General features: G+C 46.4%; 1 protein-coding gene across 2 annotated transcripts; it reads right to left on the reverse strand.

The window, feature by feature from the left end:
- Positions 1-7085: 7085 nt before the first annotated feature.
- LOC125152065 (protein CD300H-like) lies at positions 7086-16478 on the reverse strand. Of its 2 annotated transcripts, none has more exons than XM_047833775.1 (3): positions 16310-16478; positions 10442-10799; positions 7086-7764 (listed from the first exon to the last, which is right to left on the reverse strand). In XM_047833775.1, exons 1-3 carry the CDS (start codon positions 16440-16442, stop codon positions 7503-7505), a joined length of 753 nt encoding a protein of 250 aa, XP_047689731.1. In that variant the 5' UTR covers positions 16443-16478; the 3' UTR covers positions 7086-7502. The 2 variants fall into 2 exon arrangements, with proteins under 2 accessions (XP_047689731.1, XP_047689732.1); XM_047833776.1 differs by lacking the exon at positions 16310-16478 and adding an exon at positions 13030-13658.
- Between the last annotated feature and the right edge of the window lie 3611 nt (positions 16479-20089).

Genomic DNA, 20089 nt, shown 5'->3' on the forward strand with positions numbered 1-20089 from the left:
TTTGATTTCTGTCATCAGCATTTTGTAATTTTTGGTGTAAGGATCCACTACATATTTTGTTAAGTTTATACCTAAGCATTTCATTTCCTTTGGAGTTATTGTAAAAGGAATTGCATTTTAAATTCTGGTTCATATATGTTCATTGTTGGTATATAGAAATGTGGTTGATTTTTGTGTGTTCATCTTGGATCCCATGACCTGATGAACTCACCTATTGGTTCTACGAGATTTTGTAGATCACTTGAGATTTTCTACATAGACAGCTATGTCATCGGCAAATAAGGACAGCTTTATTTCTTCTTTTCCATTCTCTATGCCTTTATTTCTTTTTCTAGCCTATTGCAAAGGCCAGAATTTCTGGATGAGTAACAATGATGTTAGGATGAGTAACAATGGTGAAAGAGGACATCTCTGTCTTGCTCATGATCTTAGACGGGGAGCATTTAGTTTGTCATCACTAAGTATGATGTTAGCCTTTCTTTTAGATGATATTCATCAGGTTGAGGAAATTCCCTCTATTCTTATTTTTATGAGTTTTTTTTTTATCATGGGTGGGTATTGGAGTTTGTCATATGCTTTTTGAGTGTCAATTGATATGATCTTATGATTTTTCTTTTTTAGTTTGATATGGTGAATTACAATGAGTGATTTCTAAATATTGAGCCAGCCTTGCACACCTCGAATAAATCTCACTCCATCATAGTGTATAATTCTTTTTATGCATTGCTGGATTCCATTTGCTAATATTTTGTGGAGGATTTTTGTGTCCATGCTCATGAGACATACTGGTCTTTAGTTTTCTTTGTACTGTTTTTGTTAAGTTTGGTATCTGGATAATACTAGCTTTTAAAATGAATTGGGAAGTTCTCACTCTTATTCTCTCTTCTGGGAGAGATTGTGCAAAAATGGTGTTAATTCATCTTTAAATGCTTACTAGAATTCTCTAGTGAATATGGGCCTGGATATTTCTTTTTTGATGTTTTTAAATTACATATTTCATCTCTTTAATGGTAATTGGACTTACTGAGGTTGTTTATTTCATTTTGGGTCAGTTTTGGTAATTTGTGGCTCCTAAGAAACTGGTCCATTTCCTCTAAGTTTGTTAAATTTGTGGATATAAAGTTGTTTGTAGCATTTCTTTATTATCCTTTAATGGCTTCAGGGTCTTAGTGACACCCCTGATATCATTTGTACATTCTGTTTTTGTTCTTTGTCAGTCTTGCTAGAAGTTCATTGTTTCTAAAAAAAATTTTTTAATGTTTTATTTTATTTTTTTGAGAGAGAGAGAGAGCACATTTGTGCACTCTCTAGCAGGGGAGGGGCAGAGAGAGACGGAGACACAGAATCCAAAGCAAGTTCCAGGCTCCGAGCTGTCAGCACAGAGCCCGACACCAGGCTCGGACTCACAAACCGTGAGATCACGACTTGAGCAGAAACCAAGAGTCAAATGTTTAACTACTTGAGCCACCCAGGGGCCCCTGTTTTTCTGTTCTCAATTTCACTGATGCCTGCTCTTATCTTTATTATTTTCTTCCTGCTTGCTTTAGGTTTATTTTGTTCTTTGTTTTTGGTTTTTATTTTATTTTATTTTATTTTATTTTTTATAATTTACATCCAAATTAGTTAGCATATAGTGCATCAGTGATTTCAGGAGTGGATTCCTTAGTGCCCCTTACCCATTTAGTCCATCCCCCCTCCCACAACCCCTCCCTTAACCCTCAGTTTGTTCTCCATATTTATGAGTCTCATGTTTTGTCTGCATCCTTGTTATTATATTATTTTTGTTTCCCTTCCCTTATGTTCATCTGTTCTGTGTCTTAAAGTCCTCATATGAATGAAGTCATATGATATTTGTCTTTCTCTGGCTGACTAATTTCACTTAGCATAACACCTGCCGTTCCATCCACGTAGTTGCAAGTGGCAAGATTTCATTCTTTTTGATTGCCAAGCAACACTCCATTGTATATATATATACCACATCTTCTTTATCCATTCATCCATTGATGGACATTTGGACTCTTCCCATACTTTGGCTATTGTTGATAGTGCTGCTATAAACATGGGGGTGCATGTGTCCCTTTGAAATAGCACACTGTATCCCTTGGATAAATACTTAATAGTGCAATTGCTGGGTAGTTGGGTAGTTCTATTTTTAGTTTTTTGAGGAACCTCCATACTGTTTTCCAGAGTGGCTAAACTCTTGAGGTAAGAGTTTACATGATTGATTTAAGACTTTTCCTTTTTTTTTAGTACAGGAATTAGAGGCTATAAAGTTCCCTCATAGCACTGCTCTAGCTGTCAGCACAGAGCCCAACATGGGGCTTGATCTCATGAACTGTGAGATCATAACATGAGCCAAAATCAAGAGTTGGACGTTTGGGGTGCCTGGGTTGCTCAGTCGGTTGGGCATCTGACTTTAACTCAGGTCATGATCTTGCAGTCCATGAGTTTGAGCCCTGCATCAGACTCTGTGCCGACAGCTCAAAGCCTGGATTCTATGTCTCCCTCTCTCTCTGCCTCTCCCCCACTCATGCCCTGACTCTCTCTCTCCTTCAAAAATAAATAAACATGTAAAAAAATTTTAAAACAGAGTTGGATGCTTAACCGACTAAGCCAACCAGGTGCCCCATTTTGATATATATTTTTTTAAGTTTTCATTCAGCCCAGTATAGTTTTTCCCTGCTGATATATATCTTCTCATATAGATACAAGAAAAAGAAAGGAAAAAAGAAAAAATATTTTCTCCTTTTGATGAGAACTCTTAGGATTTACTCTCTTAACAACTTTTCTATATATCATAGAGCAGTGTTAGTTGTAGGCATCATGTTGTATAGCATATCCCTAGTACTTATTTACCTTATAACTGGAAATTTGTACCTTTTGACCACCTTCCTCCAGTTCCCCCCCACCACTTTTGCCTCTGGTAACTATGAATTTGGTTATTTTTTGTTTTCGTTTTTGTTTTAGATTCCACATATGAGATCACACAGTATTTGCCTTTCCTGACTTATTTCACTTGGCATAATGCCTTCAGGGTCCATCTTTATTTTTGCAAATGGTAGTATTTCCTAATTTTTTTATTCCAGAACAATATTCCACTGTAAATCTATACCATACCTTCTTTATCCATTGGACACTTAGATTTAAAAAAAATTTTTTTAACGTTTATTTTAGAGAGAGAGGGAGACAGACAGAGCATGAGTGGGGGAGGGGCAGGGAAAGAGAGGGAGACATAGAGTCTGAAGCAGGCTCCAGGCTCTGAGCTGTCAGCACAGAGCCCAACGCAGGGCTCAAACCCCGCGAACTGTGAGATCATGACCTGAGCTGAAGTCAGATGCTCAACCGACTGAGCCACCCAGGCGCCCCTGGACACTTAGATTATTTCCATGTCTTGGCTATTGTAAACAGTGCTGCCATAAACATGGAGATGCAGATATCTTTTTGAGTTTGTATTTTCATTTCCTTTGGATATATTCCCAAAAGTGGAATTGCTGTATCATGTTGTATTTCTATTTTTAATTTTTTGAGGATAATCTGTGTTGTTTTTTGTAGTGGCTACACCAATTTATATGTCCATCAACCAGAAAGTTTCCTTTTTCTCTATATCCATTGGCAACATTGGTTATATCCTGTCTTTGTTATTTTGGCCACTCTAATAGGCATGAGGTGATATCTCATTGTGATTTTAATTTGCATTTCCGTAATGACTAGTGATGCTGAGGATCTTTTCATGTCTGTTGACCTTTCATATAGCTTCTTTGGAGAAGTGTCTCTTTGGGCCTTTTACCCATTTTTTAATTGGGTTGTTTTTTTGCTCTTGAGCTGTATGAATTCGTTATGTATTTTGGATATTAACCCTTTATCAGGTATATGGTTTACAAATATATTTTTCCCATTCCATAGGTTGTTTCTCACTTTGTTGATAGTTTCCCATCAGCTGTGCAGAAACTCTTTAGTTTGACATAGTCCCACTTGCTTCCTTTTTATTTTGTTGCTTGTGCTTTAGGTATCATATCCAAAACATCATTACCAAAACCCATGTGAAGGAGCTTTATTCCCATGCTTTCTTCTAGGAGCTGCATGGTTCCAGACCTTACATTTAAATCTTTAATCCATTTTGAGTTAACTTTTGTGAGAGCTGTAAAAAAAAGAATCCAGTTTTATTCTTTTACATGTGAATATCTAATTATCCCAGCACCATTTGCTAAAGAGACTGCTTTTTCTCCATTGCATATTCTTGGTTCCCTTGTCAAGCATTAGTTGACCATATATGTTTGGGTTTATTTCTGGGCTCTCTGTTCTGTTCCATTGGTCTATTTGTCTGTCTATATGTCGGTACCATACTGTTTTGATGACTATAGCTTTATAATATAGCTTGAAATCAGGAAGTGTGATGCCTCCTGCTTTGTTCTTCTTTCTCAGGATTGCTTTGGGTACTCAGGGTCTATTGTGGCTCCACATAAGTTTTAGGAGTTTTTTTTCCCTACTACTGTAAGAAATCCCATTAGAATCTTGATAGGGATTGCCTTGAATCTATAGACAGCTGGTTCTTGGCAAGGTGAATGATTTCTGTTAGATCCTGAACATTTTTGATATTATATTATGAGTCTCTTGACCCTATTTAATCTCTCTTCTTATCTTTTTATCTTATTTCTAGTTTTTAAACAAAGGAAAAATTTGGAGGGCCTTTATACGGCTATAGTGATTAGGACAATATGGTAATGAACACAGATAAGTAAGTAGCCCAATTAAACAGAATAGAGCACCCATAACCAGACCTGTTTTTACCTGGACACCTGATATAACTCAGGTAAATGGGGGAAGAAGGAAAACTGATAAATATGTTGGAATATGTGGTTATCCATATGGAGAAAAAGGACAATGCTTCCCACTTCAAATCATAGAAGAAAAAAAAACCCGATCCCAGTTGGATCAAGGACTTAAAATGTGAACTGCAAAAATTTTAGACTGTTAAGAAAAAATATAGGAGGTTATTTTTATAACTTTGGGATAAGAAACATTTCTAAATTATGGTACCAAAAGCACAAACCATAATAATTTTGATGAATTCAAATACACTAAAATTCAGAACTATATTTATGAAAAGACTCCAGAATGAAAAGACAAGCCACAAATTATGTGAGCACATATGAAAAATGTATAATTGATAAAATTTTACCAAACAAGAGTATGATTCCAACAAGTCCTATAATCCAGTAAGGAAAAGAGAGCTAACGTAAGAACGGTAGGCAAAACTTGAACAGAAGGGGAAATGGAATAGAAAGTGAAAAGGTTCTCAACATGATGGCAGCCAGAGAAACTTAAATTAAAACCACAAGAAGGTTGGGCATGGCAGCCTCCTCCCTGACTTCTTCTTGCCCACAAAGAATGTGCCTGGAACACATCCTCACCGGGAGATAGGATCCCACATGGACTGTGCTGGGTTTATTGACTTTTGCGGAAATCCCTTTCAGGTTCACTGAATGCTACTTTGTTCTGCTTGAGTGCTAGAGTCAGTGACCCTCAGGAGCACCCCAGTTTCCTATATTTCAGACCTCACTGGGAAGGAGTCTGGATTCTTGTGCAAGACAACTGGGGTGCATGCGACCACACTGCCCATGCTGGCTGTAGAGTGGACGCACCAGCTGTAGGAACAGATGCACAGCCTGGCTCCCTCTCTCTCTCCTTGTGCTGTAAGTAAACCCTGCTCCCCTTGAGCCTGGTGTGCATGTTGTCTGTTCTCAGTGACCTCGAATCCTGCACTGACCTTTTTCCTGGGTCACGCTTACTTGCCTTTTGACCTTGGCTGCACAGTCTGGCCATCCTGTAAATTGTGAAATGAAAACTATTTCAAAATGGCTAAACCCCAAAACTAAAATGTCTGACCAACCAAGTAGTCACACAGAGGCAGAGCAATGGGGGTTCTCAGCCATTGCTGATGGGAGCATTAACTGGGGCAGTTAATGGGGTTGGAAAAATCATTTGGCATTATCTAGTGTGGTTGAGCATGCACAAACCCTAAAACCCAGCAATTCCATCCCTAAGCATCTACCTTAGTGAACTTATTTCACATATATATTAGGTGACCTGTATAAAAATGTTCACAGCGGCACTGGCTGTGGAAAAGCCCCAAATGGGCAACAACTCAAAGCCATCAACAGAAAAATGGATAAATAAGATGTAATATATCTTATCTTCTTCTCTAATCTGAAGGGCTGTATGTCTGGGCAGCATATCAAAAGGCACGAAGGACTGAAGCATCTCTTAGTTGGGGTCCCCACAAAGGGGGAGGATACCCTGAGGACAGCACTGAGCACGGTCAGGAGTGGGGGCACTTTCAGAAAGACCAGGAACTCCAGAAAGTGGACGCTGCTAAACAGGGGCCTGCGGGGAACATGGTGACAGACGGTGAGCTGCTTCCTCAAGACGAGGCCCCAGGTCTCTCCTTTCTACCCCCCTCCAAGTCTCTCTGATCAAAGATCCAGTAGACCTAATAACCCACATTTGGGCTAGACTTGGATATCTGGATATACTCACCCCTAGCCTCTCAGCTCAACAGCTGACTTTGGGGGTTAGGTGGGTGATACTGAGAGGAGATAGAGGGTTTCCCCGGGGCAGGACCTGGCTTTCAGAAAGAGCTTCTTTACCCTAAGCCCCACCCCTTCTCCTGCCATCAACACTCCCAGGAACCCAGCTCAGATTGGGGTTGTTTTTGGTGATTTCTCAGAGGTCAGAGATCATTTAGGAACCAATCCTCAAGTGAATGCCTTGGCATCTTCACATCTGATCCTGGAGCCTCCTCTGCTGAAAACCTTCAGTGGCTCCCCATCTCTCAGAAGACGCAGCCCACCCCCACCCCCCTCAAAGCTTGCCTGGCCTGTCCACATCTACCTGACTCCCCAGCTTCCTGCCCCACTAGCCTCAGTCACGGTGCTCACCTGCCCTGAGCTTTGCTTTTGCTCAGCCTTTCCACTTTCTCTCCCTCACCTGCCTGAGGCTCTTACCCAAGAGGCTGTCCCTGTCCCCTGTCACCCCATCCTCTGAACTCTTACCCTTTCTTCTCCATGACACTTATTACAAACCAGTATTATTTATTTCTTTATTTTCTGAAACCAACTGTGAGAACACAAAGCTCGTGTTTTGTTGATTGCTCTATCCCCATAATCTAGAAATAAGTCTTCGCTATATAGGCTCTTGGTGAATATTTGGTGAGCGAGTGAAGAAAGGAAGGAATGTTGAGTTGAGAGGCTGCCTTGAGGGTTCTCAGCAGGGGGAGGTCACCCAAAAGCGGGCCCTCGCTTTGGGATCCCTTGACCAACTAGTCTGTGCCTGGCACCAATTTCTGCTGGCAAGTTAGGGGTCCTGTGGAATGTTTCCCGCGTGCTGCCCAGCCAATCACCAGGCACATCTACATTATACACACATTTTTGTATGTGTGATATATTTCATTACATGTTTTCAAGGTGTTTTGTTTTGTTTTGTTTTGTTTTGTTTTGTTTTGTTTACAAGTTTTTGGCAATAAAGTGAGAAGAGAAATAAAGTTTGGGGGCAGAAGTTCCTCCTTCTCTAGTCTGAACAGTGATGTCTCTGGACAGGATATCGATGGGCAAGGAGGGCTGTAGGCCGTCGTCATCAGGCTGACTGTGTTTCCCACAAATTGCCCACTGAGGCCTGTTCACCCAGAGGACGGCACTGAGCATAATCAGAAGCAGGGGCACCTTCAGGAATATGAGGAGCAGGAAGTGGACGCGGCCAGGCAGGGACCTGTAGGAGGAACACAGTGACTGGCAGGAGTTTCCTCCTCCACAGGAGGCCCAGGCTCTGCCTCTTCCCCACCTGCTATTGTGCTCAGGTCCCATTGCCTCAAAAGTCAGTATCAATGTCCAAGCTGGTTGGTATCAGGGCCAGACAGCCCCATGCTGAGGGCCACAGACTCCTGTCCTTCAGCTCAAGAGTTGACCTTGAGCGTCAGGATGCAGCAGACGCAAGAGGATGCAGTGGTGAAGAATGGAGAGGAAGGGAGACCCCCGGAAACAGCTTTCTTTCAACACTCACAGGAACTCAGCTCCTTCTGGCCCCGACTTCAAGGATGAAATGCCCCCTTTGAGTGAATTCCTCGCTCAAATTCATCTTGACTCACCTTCAATACTGTCCATCATGGGAGCAGCTCTTCTGCCGAAACTGTTCAACAACATCAAGCCCCAGGAGTGACCCCCCCCAAGTTCAGCTCATTGCAATCCTCTCACACCCTCGGTCCCAGTACTTAGCACCACCTCAGCTCCTCACCAATGTTGTGTCCCCTCCCCCACACTGGGCTTTTGTTTAAACTCTCTACCTTCCCAACCCCTTGCCAGGCTTGCAGCCTGAGGGGTTGGCTGATGCCTGCCCCTCTCCACTGATGCACTGGGCCCCTCTTGCAAACCCTGTTGGCACCCTGGTTCATGTGCTCTTTGCCTGCTTGAGCTCTGGGCAGCTGTGGGTAGTCTTGGACCCGCCAGTGGTTTCCCACTTCCAACTCGCCCATCTCTTTGCCTGAGGGCTCTCTCTAGCTATAGGAGTGTGTGGTTGCTGAGCAGAATAGGCTAGAAGTGCCACAGAATCCATGGTCCCAAGAGTGACCCTCTCTCTGCCTGCAATATTCTTTCTCCAGATTCTTGCTTGGTTGGTTTTCCTGCTTCCTTCAGGTCTCTGCTCAAATGTCTCTTCATTTGAGAGGCCTTCCTTCGTTACTCTAAGAAAATAGCAAAGCCCGCCATCTTCCTCCACCATGAGAATAGATGTATGTGGATCACTACCTCAGCTTCTTCACCACTCAGTGGGAGAGTTCTGAGGAATGTCCTATGTTCTATGTGGTATCTCCCAGGGCACCCAGTGGGACAGAGCCCAGTTACTAGTGTGATAGCTCCTTTGTCAAAGTTATACTTTGCTGTTTTTTTCCACTTCCCAGCTCCCTCACTATACTTCCTGGGATCACCTCTCCATAAATGAATTGCACGTAAGTCCTTGTCTCAAGATCTGATTTTGAAGAAACTCAGACTGAAACAGTCTCTTGGTTATTTGTTTTCAATGAATCTTGATTCCTTTCATCATGTCCCATAATATTCCCACATGCCCCATCACCCTATCCTTGACACCTGCTTAATTCTCCTCCGTAGGAATTATTATTAACGGACATCTTTCTTCCATCTATCTATCTATCTATCTATCCATCCATCCATCTGTCATCTATCCATCCATCCATCATCCATCCATCCATCAACTATCCGTATCATCTAATTGTCTGTCTTTCTATCCATCTACCCATTGTCTAAATCCACCCATTTGAATAGGACTTCCTTGAGAGCACAGGCTTGTCTGTTTGTTCTCTGTCATATTCCTAGCATTTACATCAGTTCCTGGCACATAACAAGCAAATTAAATGCTTGTTGAATAAGTGAATAGTTGAGGAAACTTGCATCTAGGAAGCCCCTCCCTAGGGAAGGAGCCAGGCAGTGGTAAAGGACACTGGGACACACGCATGTTACCTTGGTGTTGGCTGGATCTGTGCTCACTACCAGGGACGTTGGAGGTCCCAATGTCACAGAGCTCTTGCTGCTGGAGGCTATCGTGAAGGCTGATGGTGAAAAACAGAGGCCCAGTGCCCGGTGCATGATTCTCCCTAGCTAGGCACCTGTCACCTGCAGGGTTCTGAGTTCACAAAGCAGGGGGAACTCAGGGAAGGGACTGGGCTGGATGTTCCGGGACCACCGTCTCCCCATTGCCAGACCTAGACCTGGCCAGAGCGTGGCGTATCCCCACCCCACGCCATCCCAATCTGCTCTGCAGATGGACAGGTTATAAACCAGGACCAGAGAGCCATCGCCTTCCCCATGAAGCATTTAAGTGTCCCTCATTTCACTGGAAACAGGAGTGTTTGAAAGTTGGCACAAAAGTGAGACCAGCCAGTGCAGCCATCCTGCCTGGTCCCCCTTGGCAGAACACCGGAGAGGTCGATTCAAGGAAGGTTGAAGGTGAAGACACGCAGTCTTGTGAGGAGAGGAGGGCGGCAGGAGCCCCTTGGGCCTGATAGAATCACATGTCACAGGACCCTCTGCAGCGACACCAGCCTCAGTCCTCAAGGCCCACAAATATTGTCAGGACCTGGGGCAACAGCAGGGGCTTTGGATGTCACACTCACACTGTCCCTCACACCCTCACTCGCACACATACTCTCTCACACATGCATGCACACACGTGTTCTTTCACACACACACACACACACACTCCCACCCACCCATATTTCCCACACACTCACACCCACACAGCGCGCCCACTGAGTCTCTAAGGCACAAACACTGGGGCTAGCTCTTTTCTCCCGAGCTGAGATTTCTTCAGGTGCTCTGCAGGCATTAATTAGCTCAGATCCCTTCTTCAGGGGCACCGGAGGAAAGTAGGGTCTTACCTGGGGGAAACAAACACTTGAACCTGGAAAAAGAGGTCAGGCAGGAAGCCATTGAGTCCTTCTTCCCGCAGGATTGTCGCGATCCCACATCTGTATTTCCCTGCATCATCTGTAGTGAGGTTCTCCAAGGTCACTGTGAAGGTGAGGTCTGCAGAATGGTCCACGATGGACACACGGCCACTCCGCACCTCTCCCTCAGACCCTCTGGTCTCCACCATCTGGTTCCAGAGTAGCAAGCATGGTTGTCGGCACCAGTATTTGGTAAATGCCTTGTATTTCTCCTCATACCGGCACTGCACGCTCAGGGATCCCCCCTCAGTGCCTGTCACAGTGCTGGGGCCACTCAGAGATGAGAAGCCTGAAAAAGACCATCGGTGCTTTCTTCACCTGAAGAGCCTCGACTGGAGGGGCCTTGAGGGTCAGATCCCCTGGAAACCCAGAGGTCACCCTAAGGCTCAAGGAGGGAGGGGTCAGGAACTGAGAAGTATGGGTTGTAGGTGGACACAAGGGGGAGGCCTCTGAAGCTCCCTGGTGTGAGATTCTGAGACACAGAGAGCCTGTGTGGGCTCAGCCAACTTAGAAGTGGAGGGAGAGGAAGATTTTGGGTGCCCTCAGATAGGTTCTGGGTCCCCAGACCTGTCAGTACCTAGAGGAAATGGCTGTGTCCATCAATTACCAAGAACTGAATGAAGCCACTGAGTATATTCTGAATAAACAGATGGATGGATGGATGGATGGATGGATAGATGGAATAGAAAACAGGAAGCAAGAATGGGAACAAAGGAAGTCTAGATGAAGCACAGTACTGAGAGCTAGAAGGAAGCCTTCAGCTTCTGGCTATGTCCCCTTCCCAAATGATCACCTGTAAGTCCCAAGCTTATAATCCCTGCTTGTATAGGTGGGACCTCCTGTTCATATGTCTGGGTCATGCTGGAGATGGGAGTCGGCCAGGGGTAGAAAGAGACCATCAGGAAGGGGTTCATTTGGGCTCTGATTCAAGGACATTCACACTCGATGTCCTTCCTGGGACAGAAACCTGTGGCAACACTTGCCATCACCTGACATCTTTAGGGACTCCCTGCTCCACACTGCTCCCTTCCCCACCCCTCGGCAGCCACCCACCAGCCTTGCCATGCCCTGGGCCTCATCTCTAGCTCTTCTGCCAAACCCAAGGTTTTGACATTGTCCTCCCTCCCCCAGTCACCCAGGAAGCTCCAGTATGAAGTGATTAGGACCCAGCCCCCTAAACCCTGTGCTTCCTTCCTGGAGAGCCATGCCGGTCCCAGGCACCCGAGGAGTCCTCATTATGCCAAGGAACAGCTATTGTCTGATCTGTTCTTTTTTTATTATTAAAAAAATGTTTTTATGTTTATTTTATTTTTGAGAAAGAGAGAGACAGAGCACAAGCAGGAGAGGGGCAGACACAGAATCCGAAGCAGGCTCCAGGCTCTGAGCTGTCAGCACAGAGCCCTGACACGGGGCTCGAACCCACAAACCATGAGTTCATGACTGAGCTGAAATTGACACTTAACCGACTGAGCCACCCAGGCACCCCATTGTCTGATCTGTTCTTAACAAGGAAGGAGGTTAACCCAGGGCAAAAGGACAGGGAGAAATTATTTGGGCAAAATACCCAACTAATTTTTGCTTCCTCATTTTTTTAAAAAATTTTTTTAACGTTTTATTTATTTTTGAGACAGAGAGAGACAGAGCATGAATGAGGGAGGGGCAGAGAGAGAGGGAGACACAGAATCGGAAGCAGGCTCCAGGCTCTGAGCCATCAGCCCAGAGCCCGATGCAGGGCTCGAACTCACGGACCTCGAGATCGCGACCTGAGCTGAAGTCGGCCGCCCAACCCACTGAGCCACCCAGGCGCCCCGATTCCTCATTTTAAATACCTTGCATTTTCTCACTGGATTTCCCAGCAAGCAAGCTCAAGTGGCTCACTGACCTATATTCTACATCACAAGGCTGTCTGCCTCTCCCACCAATAATCTGCAAAGCAGTGGTTCTCAGCAAGGGGTGATACTGCTCCCCCAGGAGACATTTGGGAATGTTTGTAGCCATTTTTGGTTGTTCACAACTGGAGGGGTGGGGAGTTGTTCCTGGCATCCAGTGGGCAGAGGCCAGGGATGCCGCTAAACATCCTGAAGCGCACAAGGCAGCCCCTCAACACAGAATGGTCCAGCCCCAATGCCGACAGTGGAGAGGCTGAGGAACCTTGCTCAACGGGGCAAAATGCCCGGGTCTGAGGCCCTCCCGACGCAGGCTTCCGGCTGGGGGGACTGGGAGCCACAACACTGAACCGTGTGCAGTTGCTGCTGTCCCAGCCTCAGGCTGTGGGGGCGCTGTTCTCTGCGTTTCTGATGGGGTCGGGGACGCTTTAGGACTGGCTTTCCACCTTACCTACTCTTTCAGTTGCTTAAGCCCTAGCCTTCGAGATCTGGAGCTGCTTCCTCAGGTCTGGGTAAGAAAACATTGTTAGAGATGCTCTGTTACACCTAGACCCTGACCTTGACCCTGAGGCAGCCCGGCATCCCCTCCCCCACCCCCACCCCACAACCCTCCTTGTGGTTTTTCTTCCCCACCTTGTCCTTGCTGGAGCGTGAGGGCTCTCTCCTCCGCTGTCTCAGCTACCTCAGGGGTGCTGCACTGCTCCTCCCCGGCCCGAGTTCTCTCTAAGATCCTACAGGACAGTGCTTGCTCTGTACCCATCCACCCCCAGAGGCTTCTTACAGCTCCAATTGTAAGTCGAAGTCTTTGGTAATCTTAAAAAGAAATAAATATAAAGTAAAAGAGACCTGCCTGTTAAGTGTAATGGCAAGTAATCGGGTAGACAGAGAGAGATTTATCTCCTTTAGAAGCAGGAGGATGGCGTAGCTTGAGGTCTCCACAGGCCCTCTTGTGTATGGCCATCCCGCTGGGCTTGTCTCTGTTGCTGGAAGGTCATTGTCTACAACCCTGGCGAGTGTGTTTTCCTTTTGTCTGGTCTTAGTCTTACTGGTCAACCAGCTCCTGTGCGGCCTCTTGCCATGGGGCAAGGACTTTTGGACTTGGGCTTACAGACCAATTGAATTATAACTCTTATTAAATACAGAAAGTGTCAGGGTCCCTCGGTGGCTCAGTCCGCTGGGCATCTGACTTCGGCTCAGGTCATGATCTCATGGCATGTGAGTTCAAGCCCCCTGTGAGTTCAAGCCCCCTGTCAGTCTCTGTGCTAACAGCTTGGAGCCTGGAGCCTGCTTCGGATTCTGTGTCTCCCTCTCTCTCTCTGTCTCAAAAATAAATAAAAACATTAAAAAATTTTTATTTAAAATTTTTTTAATGTTTTTATTTATTTTTGAGACAGAGAGAGACAGAGCATGAGCAGGGGAGGGGCAGAGAGAGAGAGAGAGACACAGAATCTGAAGCAGAAGCAGGTTCCAGGCTCTGAGCTGTTAGCACAGAGCCCGACGTGGGGCTTGAATTCACAGACTGTGAGATCATGACCTGAGCTGAAGTCGGACACTTAACTGACTGAGCCACCCAGGCACCCCCATTAAAAAATTTTTTTTAAACAAAAATAAATAAATACAGAAAATCTCCTAAGTATTATTGAAATAAGTAGGAAAAGAGAACCTTGAATTTCTGGAGGCCACCCTTGAGACTTTAGTTTGGCTTACCAGAATTCAAGAATGAGGCTTTTTTCCCTGAACTCTTCATAATCTAAATGCCAGAGTGATAAACCAAAATGATCCTAATCAGTATGTACTAGTTGAGACTCAGCATAATTTTTTTTTCATCTGGCTGATCACATCAATAAAGGGGGAGGGGTGGGACTGTGTCTTTTCATGCCTGAGGATCACAGGGTCACTATGCAGGACACACATGCTTGATACAGGCCATTTCAGATTTATCTTAGTAAATGTAACAAATTACTTTTAGATCCTGAAATTTGTAATAAAATTACTTTATCTTGACTACCAAAACTGGATGTTTAGAATGTGCATTAGTTTTTAAATTTATTATTATTATCATTATTATTATTTTAAAGTTTATTTATTGAGAGAGAGACCAAGCAGGGGAAGGGCAGAAAGAGAGAGAGAGGCGGAGAGGGAGAGAGAGAGAATCCCTAGCGGGTTTTGAGCTTTCAACACGGAGCCCAACATGGGGGCTTGAACCCATGAACTGTGAGATCATGACCTGAGCCAAAATCAAGAGTCCGTCACTTAACTGACTGAACCACCCAGGTGCCCCTAAATTTTTTAAATTAAATAATCTCTGTAAAGCAATATTATTTAAAACTTGGTCAAGTTTTAAAAGTCTAAAGTGTGTTTTTCTGTTCAGCTTTACCATGCAGAGTATCTTTATGTTCTGAGTTTTAGTGTCCTATTTTGGGAGTGATATTTATATTAAGGGTTTTTTTGTTGTTGTTTATTTATTTTGAGAGACAGGGAAAGAGCACGAGTGGGGGAGGGGAAGGGAGAGAGAGAGAGAGAGAGAGAGAGAGAGAGAGAGAGAATACCAAGCAGGCTCCATGCTATCAGCACAGAGCCTGACTCAGGACTCAATCTCACGGGAGTGATATTTTTAAGGGTTTTGGTGCACCTTGATTAATACAGCTAGAGGTGGGGAAATGGGATTAATGAAATAAAGATTTTTCCTCCTTGGGCTCTGACGGTTAGCGCTGACATCGGATTACTCTGATTTCTAATTGCTACATTTGTGTTTTCACAGGATCAGAGCAAACTGGTGAGTTGTCTTGTTTCTTTCCCCTTTTATAATAAAATATTGTCCTTCCAGTGTTCAAAAACAAAAAAGAGAGAGAGAAACATCGTTTATGGGAACTCTCAGACAAGGATGGACAAGTCCCCAGCAGTGTCACCATCCAGCAGCTCACAGTTCAGGGCCCCTGGGGCCAGCCCAGACCTGTTGGAGGCACAGAACCCCCCATGGGGGGTGCGTCAGCACCTGGGATACATGAACAGCTATTCACAAGGAGGCTTATGTAGTAAGTGACCATTGTATTATTTTTAAAAAGTGATGACCTTGAATATAAGTGTTATAAGAAGAGCAGTGATCTTGGCAATAAACATATTCTCTTTGAACCTTGGTTGCCTTGCATGAATTGGTCTAGGGTAAATTATTTGCCTGTCTCTGCATCATGGTCTCTTGTTTTCATAGGATTGCAATAAAAATTGGATCAGATTATGGGGAAAACCGGGTGAACACATCATTTAGCCCAGTTAGTATTAGTTCTTTGCTCCCCTCGCCCTGGCCTGGTGCATAAGACAGTATTCCTGGGGTGTCTGGGTGGTTCAGTCTGTTGAGGGTCCAACTCTTGATCTCAGCTCAGGTCTTAATCTCAGACTTGTAAATTCAAACCTCACACCCAGCGTGGAGCCTACTTAAAAAAAAAAAAAAGACAGGGGGTGTCTGGGTGGCTCAGTTGGTGAAGTGTCCAGCTCTTGATTTCAGCTCAGGTCATGATCTCACGGTTTGTGGGTTCGAGCCCCATGTCGGGTCCTGCACTGGCAGCATGAAGCCTGTTTGGGATTCTGTCTCCCTCTCTCTCTGCCTTTCCTCCACGTCTGTTCTCTCTCTCTCTCTCTCTCAAAAATAAATAAATAAATAAACATTTTTTAAAAAAACAGCCTGCTTCATTTTCAAAATGGTGGTCATCAGGATTAAAGTAGCCAATTTCTTTAGGGCTCAGTACGTGCTCACCTGTGGGAAGCATCTTACCATCAACTCCTCTTCCTCTTCGTCTGGGTGAGGTTTTTCTGAGCTCACCCCCTCCTCTCTTTGTTTGTGTCCTCATCTCTTCCCTTCCCCATCACCAGCCTTGCCCCACACCATTGTCACCCAGACCTGCCCAGCCCCGCTCACCTGGGACAGAGAGCAGCAGCAGAGCTGATGGCAGCCACATGGCCCCGTCCCTCTGGGTGTCTCTCTTGCTGCAGCTGGAACCCCTCACCCAGGGGCCGCTCACCACATCCCCCTCTTCTGCATTTCTTGGCATTTCTCTGCTTCCTTCTTCAGCCTCTTGGTTCTGTTCTCAGGACTGGTCAGAAAATGGGGGAAGCGAGGGGCTCAGGGCATCACGTGACCAGTCGATTACTTGCTAAAGTTTTCCTCAGAAACATTTGAATGCACGGTTCTGGTTTCTGCTTCCTGTGAGGATAACACCCTTACCATGACTCCACCACAGCCAACACACTCGCCTGCCACAACAGGGAAGGGCTCAGCTGACTTCCTTCTAGATTTTCCGAGCAAGCCCTTCCCTCTACGAATAGCAAATGTCCTGTGGCTGGCGTGGCTGGCGGGTACAGGCATGACGAAGCCTCCTCTGGACAAGACCAGCCATTTGCAGGGCCCAGTGCAAAATGAAAACACCTTTGTCCTAGAATCACCAACCATTTCGAGCCGGCAGGACAACAGAGCATTAAATCAAGCCCTTCTCAGTGGGGCACGGTGTGACCACAGAGGGGCCCCCCGTGAAGCTGGCCTCGTCTCCTGCTCTTGGTGGGGTGGAGTGTGAGGCTGGGGCCACCTTTGGTGTGGGCTCTCCTCTTGTCAGTCCCCAACTCTTGGTCTGGCCTCACCAGACCCCAGAGGCCTTGAATGGGCTCCTGCCTTGATCACATGCTCCCGACCAGCCCCCTTCGCTCTGGCACCGAGCTATCCTCAAGCCTCCCCTTTAACCTGGTTAAATGAGCCGCCAAGCTTCCCACGGACAGAAAAGTTTTCAATATCTCAAACGGCAACTCGGGTGCACCTGGCCGGCATTATGCCCCATGACAGGAAACAGCCAGGGAGGACTTAGCAAGACAGATACCAATTTGGAAAGTCTTATCCACGAACCCAGACTCACGTAAATGGAAAAGTCTAAAATTCTGGGATCCTATTGACAAGCATCTCTTAACTGGCTGTTTCAGTAAATAAAGAAACAGCCTGCTGGTTCGTTTCTTGCTGCAGAGGGAGATCTCATGTATTCTGAGGTTTTGTGCGTGTGCGTGCACGGATGCGTGTGTGTGTGTGTGTGTGTGTGCGCGCGGGCACACACCTCCCCCTCCCGACGTGTTCAACGATGACACAGAACAGACAGAGCTAGGGAGGGAGGAGTTTGCCAGAAGCAGAAGAATTTTCAATTTGTGAACTTCCATTTACTCGGGCTCCGCGGCTCCCGCTCAGACCCTTGGGGGTGGGGGTGGGGTGGCTACGCGACCTCCTGTGTCCTTTCCTTTGCCAGGAGGGCAAAACTCTCCTCCCGGAGAGAAGAACATGGTTGTTGTCATTGCATGCCTCCTGTCCTTCGTCACCTCGATGGGGGGGGGGGGGGGGTCAACCAAAAGCCACCCTGACTTTGGACACATCATAAAAAGACCATTCCTTTCCTCACTAGTCCTTGTGACATTTTGTCTGCAAGTTTTCATTTTCTTTCCAACATGCCCTTAAAGAAAATTGTTCCTCCTCAGGTGGGATTTGTGAAATGCCCTGGAAAGTTCCATGTTGCTATTTATTCGCTGTGCAACCTTAGGCGAGCCACATGATTGCTCTCAGCCCAGGATTCAAACTCACCCCCTCCTTCCCAGCTCACACAACCTGGATGCAGCTGGCAGCAGGGAGGCATGTGTGTGCAAATGTGTGCATCTCTCTTTTGGCCTCCGGAAGTGGCTCTGTCTGCAATTGGTCTGGGCCATTCAGACAGGCTGCTTAGGGACAGGCCTGTCCTTTCTGTGACTGTCATCTGCCTGTGAGAGGCCAGTCTTCCTCCACTGCCCTCTTGACACCAGCGGCCCTTTAAGGGCAGAGCCTCGGAGCCGCTCACGGCTCTGGGAACTAAGGGAAGAGTCGCCTGCTCTTTAGTCTCCCTGCAAGAGCCCCAGTGGGGCGAGGCAGACTCAGGGGGCACTGCTTACCACTTCTCCCTTGGGAGGCAGTGCCTGAGTCTGTGAAGGGGACAGTTCAGAGCTACAGACTTTCCCAGAAAGGCATACTTGGTATCCTCATCCTGGACAAGCTACCTGCTGTGCACAGGACTGTATCAGTTAGCTTTTTCTAGGTGATGCTGCTGTAACAAAACTCCCAAATCTCAGAATGCTGGAGCCATGAAGGCCATTCTCTCACTCATCTTACATGTCTGTAGTGGGCCCCATTTGCTTGGGGACCCAGCCTGAAGGAGCAGCCCTTGTCTGTGACAGGAAGAGGGAAGCAATAGAGTGGATCCTAGAGGAGCCACTCAGAGAGGTACATGCCTCTTAGGCTCCTCCTTCATGGACCACAGCACGTCACATGGCCATGCCTGATGTCAACAGGATGGAGTCACACAATCCCATCCAGAGGGAGGAGGCAGGAATAGCAAACCTACTACCAGAGGCTTCTATGAGCTGGCAGTTCATCGCTGGCACACAGGCTTCATGGCTCCCTGCTGGTCTCAGGTCAAAGCAGGAAGAGGCTGCAGGGTGCACTCAGCCACCCTGTGTGTTTCTTTCTTCAGCTACAGACAGGACACTTGGCCATATGCAAAGGACACGGCAGTGCACAGGAACTGGCTTTTACCCAGAAGCCCAATGGACCCTCCAGAAAGCCTCGGTGACAGCACCAAGGAGGGGCTTGCCAGGGAGAATTGACAGTCACTCTGACAGTAGAAGCCCCGTTTTAACCTCACACATTCAATGCCTGCATCGTCCTCATGGTAACTGTGAAGGTTGGGTCCCAAAGATGGTCGTAGATGGACACTTGGTCTCTGGCTGCCACCGCCTCTGGCCCCAAAGTCTTCACAACCTTCCTTGGCCGATGACACGGTTCTTGTCATCAGTATTGGTTAAAATGTGTTGGATTCCTCGTCATGCCTACAGGGCACACTTAGAGATTCTCCCACCATGGTGCCTATCACGTGCTCATGGGCCAGCAATCTGAAGAAGGAGAAAGACTAGGTCCCAGCTCCCCACAGAGGCAGGTCTGGGGTGACAGCAGGGGTGCACATCCCCTCAAAGCCCCTGAAGAGCCATTCCCCTGTGGCTGGAGGAGGCGGCAGCTGGAAAGACAAGGGTCACTCAGGGCTGGGGTCACGACACAAGAGTCAGGAGCAGGCCTGTTATGTTTGAGGAATCACATGGAGGCATGTGAAGCTGCTGAGAAGCATATGGAAGTCAGAGAACTGGAAGTCCAGTTAGTCTGCAAATGTTCAGTGCATCGATGGTGACAGGCACTCACTTAAGAATAGTGGGCAGAACAGTGGGCAGGTAGAGGCATGGTTAGATTCTGGACATTGATATTTTGAAGAAAGAGCAGCAGGATAGCTTAAAACTTTTTTGATGTTTATTTATGTTTTGAGAGAGAGAGAGAGAGAGAGAGAGAGAGAGAGAGACAGGGTGAGAGCAGGGGAGGAGCAGAGAGAGAAGGAGACACAGACCCGAAGCAGGCTCCGGGCTCCCAGCTGTCAGCATAGAGCCTGACGCAGGGCTCGAACCCAGGCAACATGAGATCGTGACCTGAGCTGAAGTTGACGCCCAACCGACTGAGCCACCCAGGCGCCCAGAGCAGCAGGATATCTTAACAGATTAGATATGAGCAAGAGAGGAATCAGGGGCCACTCCTAAGTTGAAGGCTGAGCACCATTGCATTTGGGAATGCAATGAACCAAAATGGGCAAAGCTGGGCTTG

This window comes from Prionailurus viverrinus, chromosome E1 (assembly GCF_022837055.1).
Source record: "Prionailurus viverrinus isolate Anna chromosome E1, UM_Priviv_1.0, whole genome shotgun sequence".
Taxonomy (NCBI): domain Eukaryota; kingdom Metazoa; phylum Chordata; class Mammalia; order Carnivora; family Felidae; genus Prionailurus; species Prionailurus viverrinus.

Excerpts from the sequence above, each read along its gene's own strand:
- LOC125152065 (XM_047833775.1), bottom strand. The coding sequence starts at position 16,442 with ATGCCAAGAAATGCAGAAGAGGGGGATGTGGTGAGCGGCCCCTGGGTG. Across the intron at positions 10,800-16,309 it reads GCTGCTGCTCTCTGTCCCAG|GCTTCTCATCTCTGAGTGGC; the intron begins GTGAGCGGGGCT and ends GGTCTTTTTCAG. Across the intron at positions 7,765-10,441 it reads CAAGTGTTTGTTTCCCCCAG|GTCCCTGCCTGGCCGCGTCC; the intron begins GTAAGACCCTAC and ends TTCCTCCTACAG.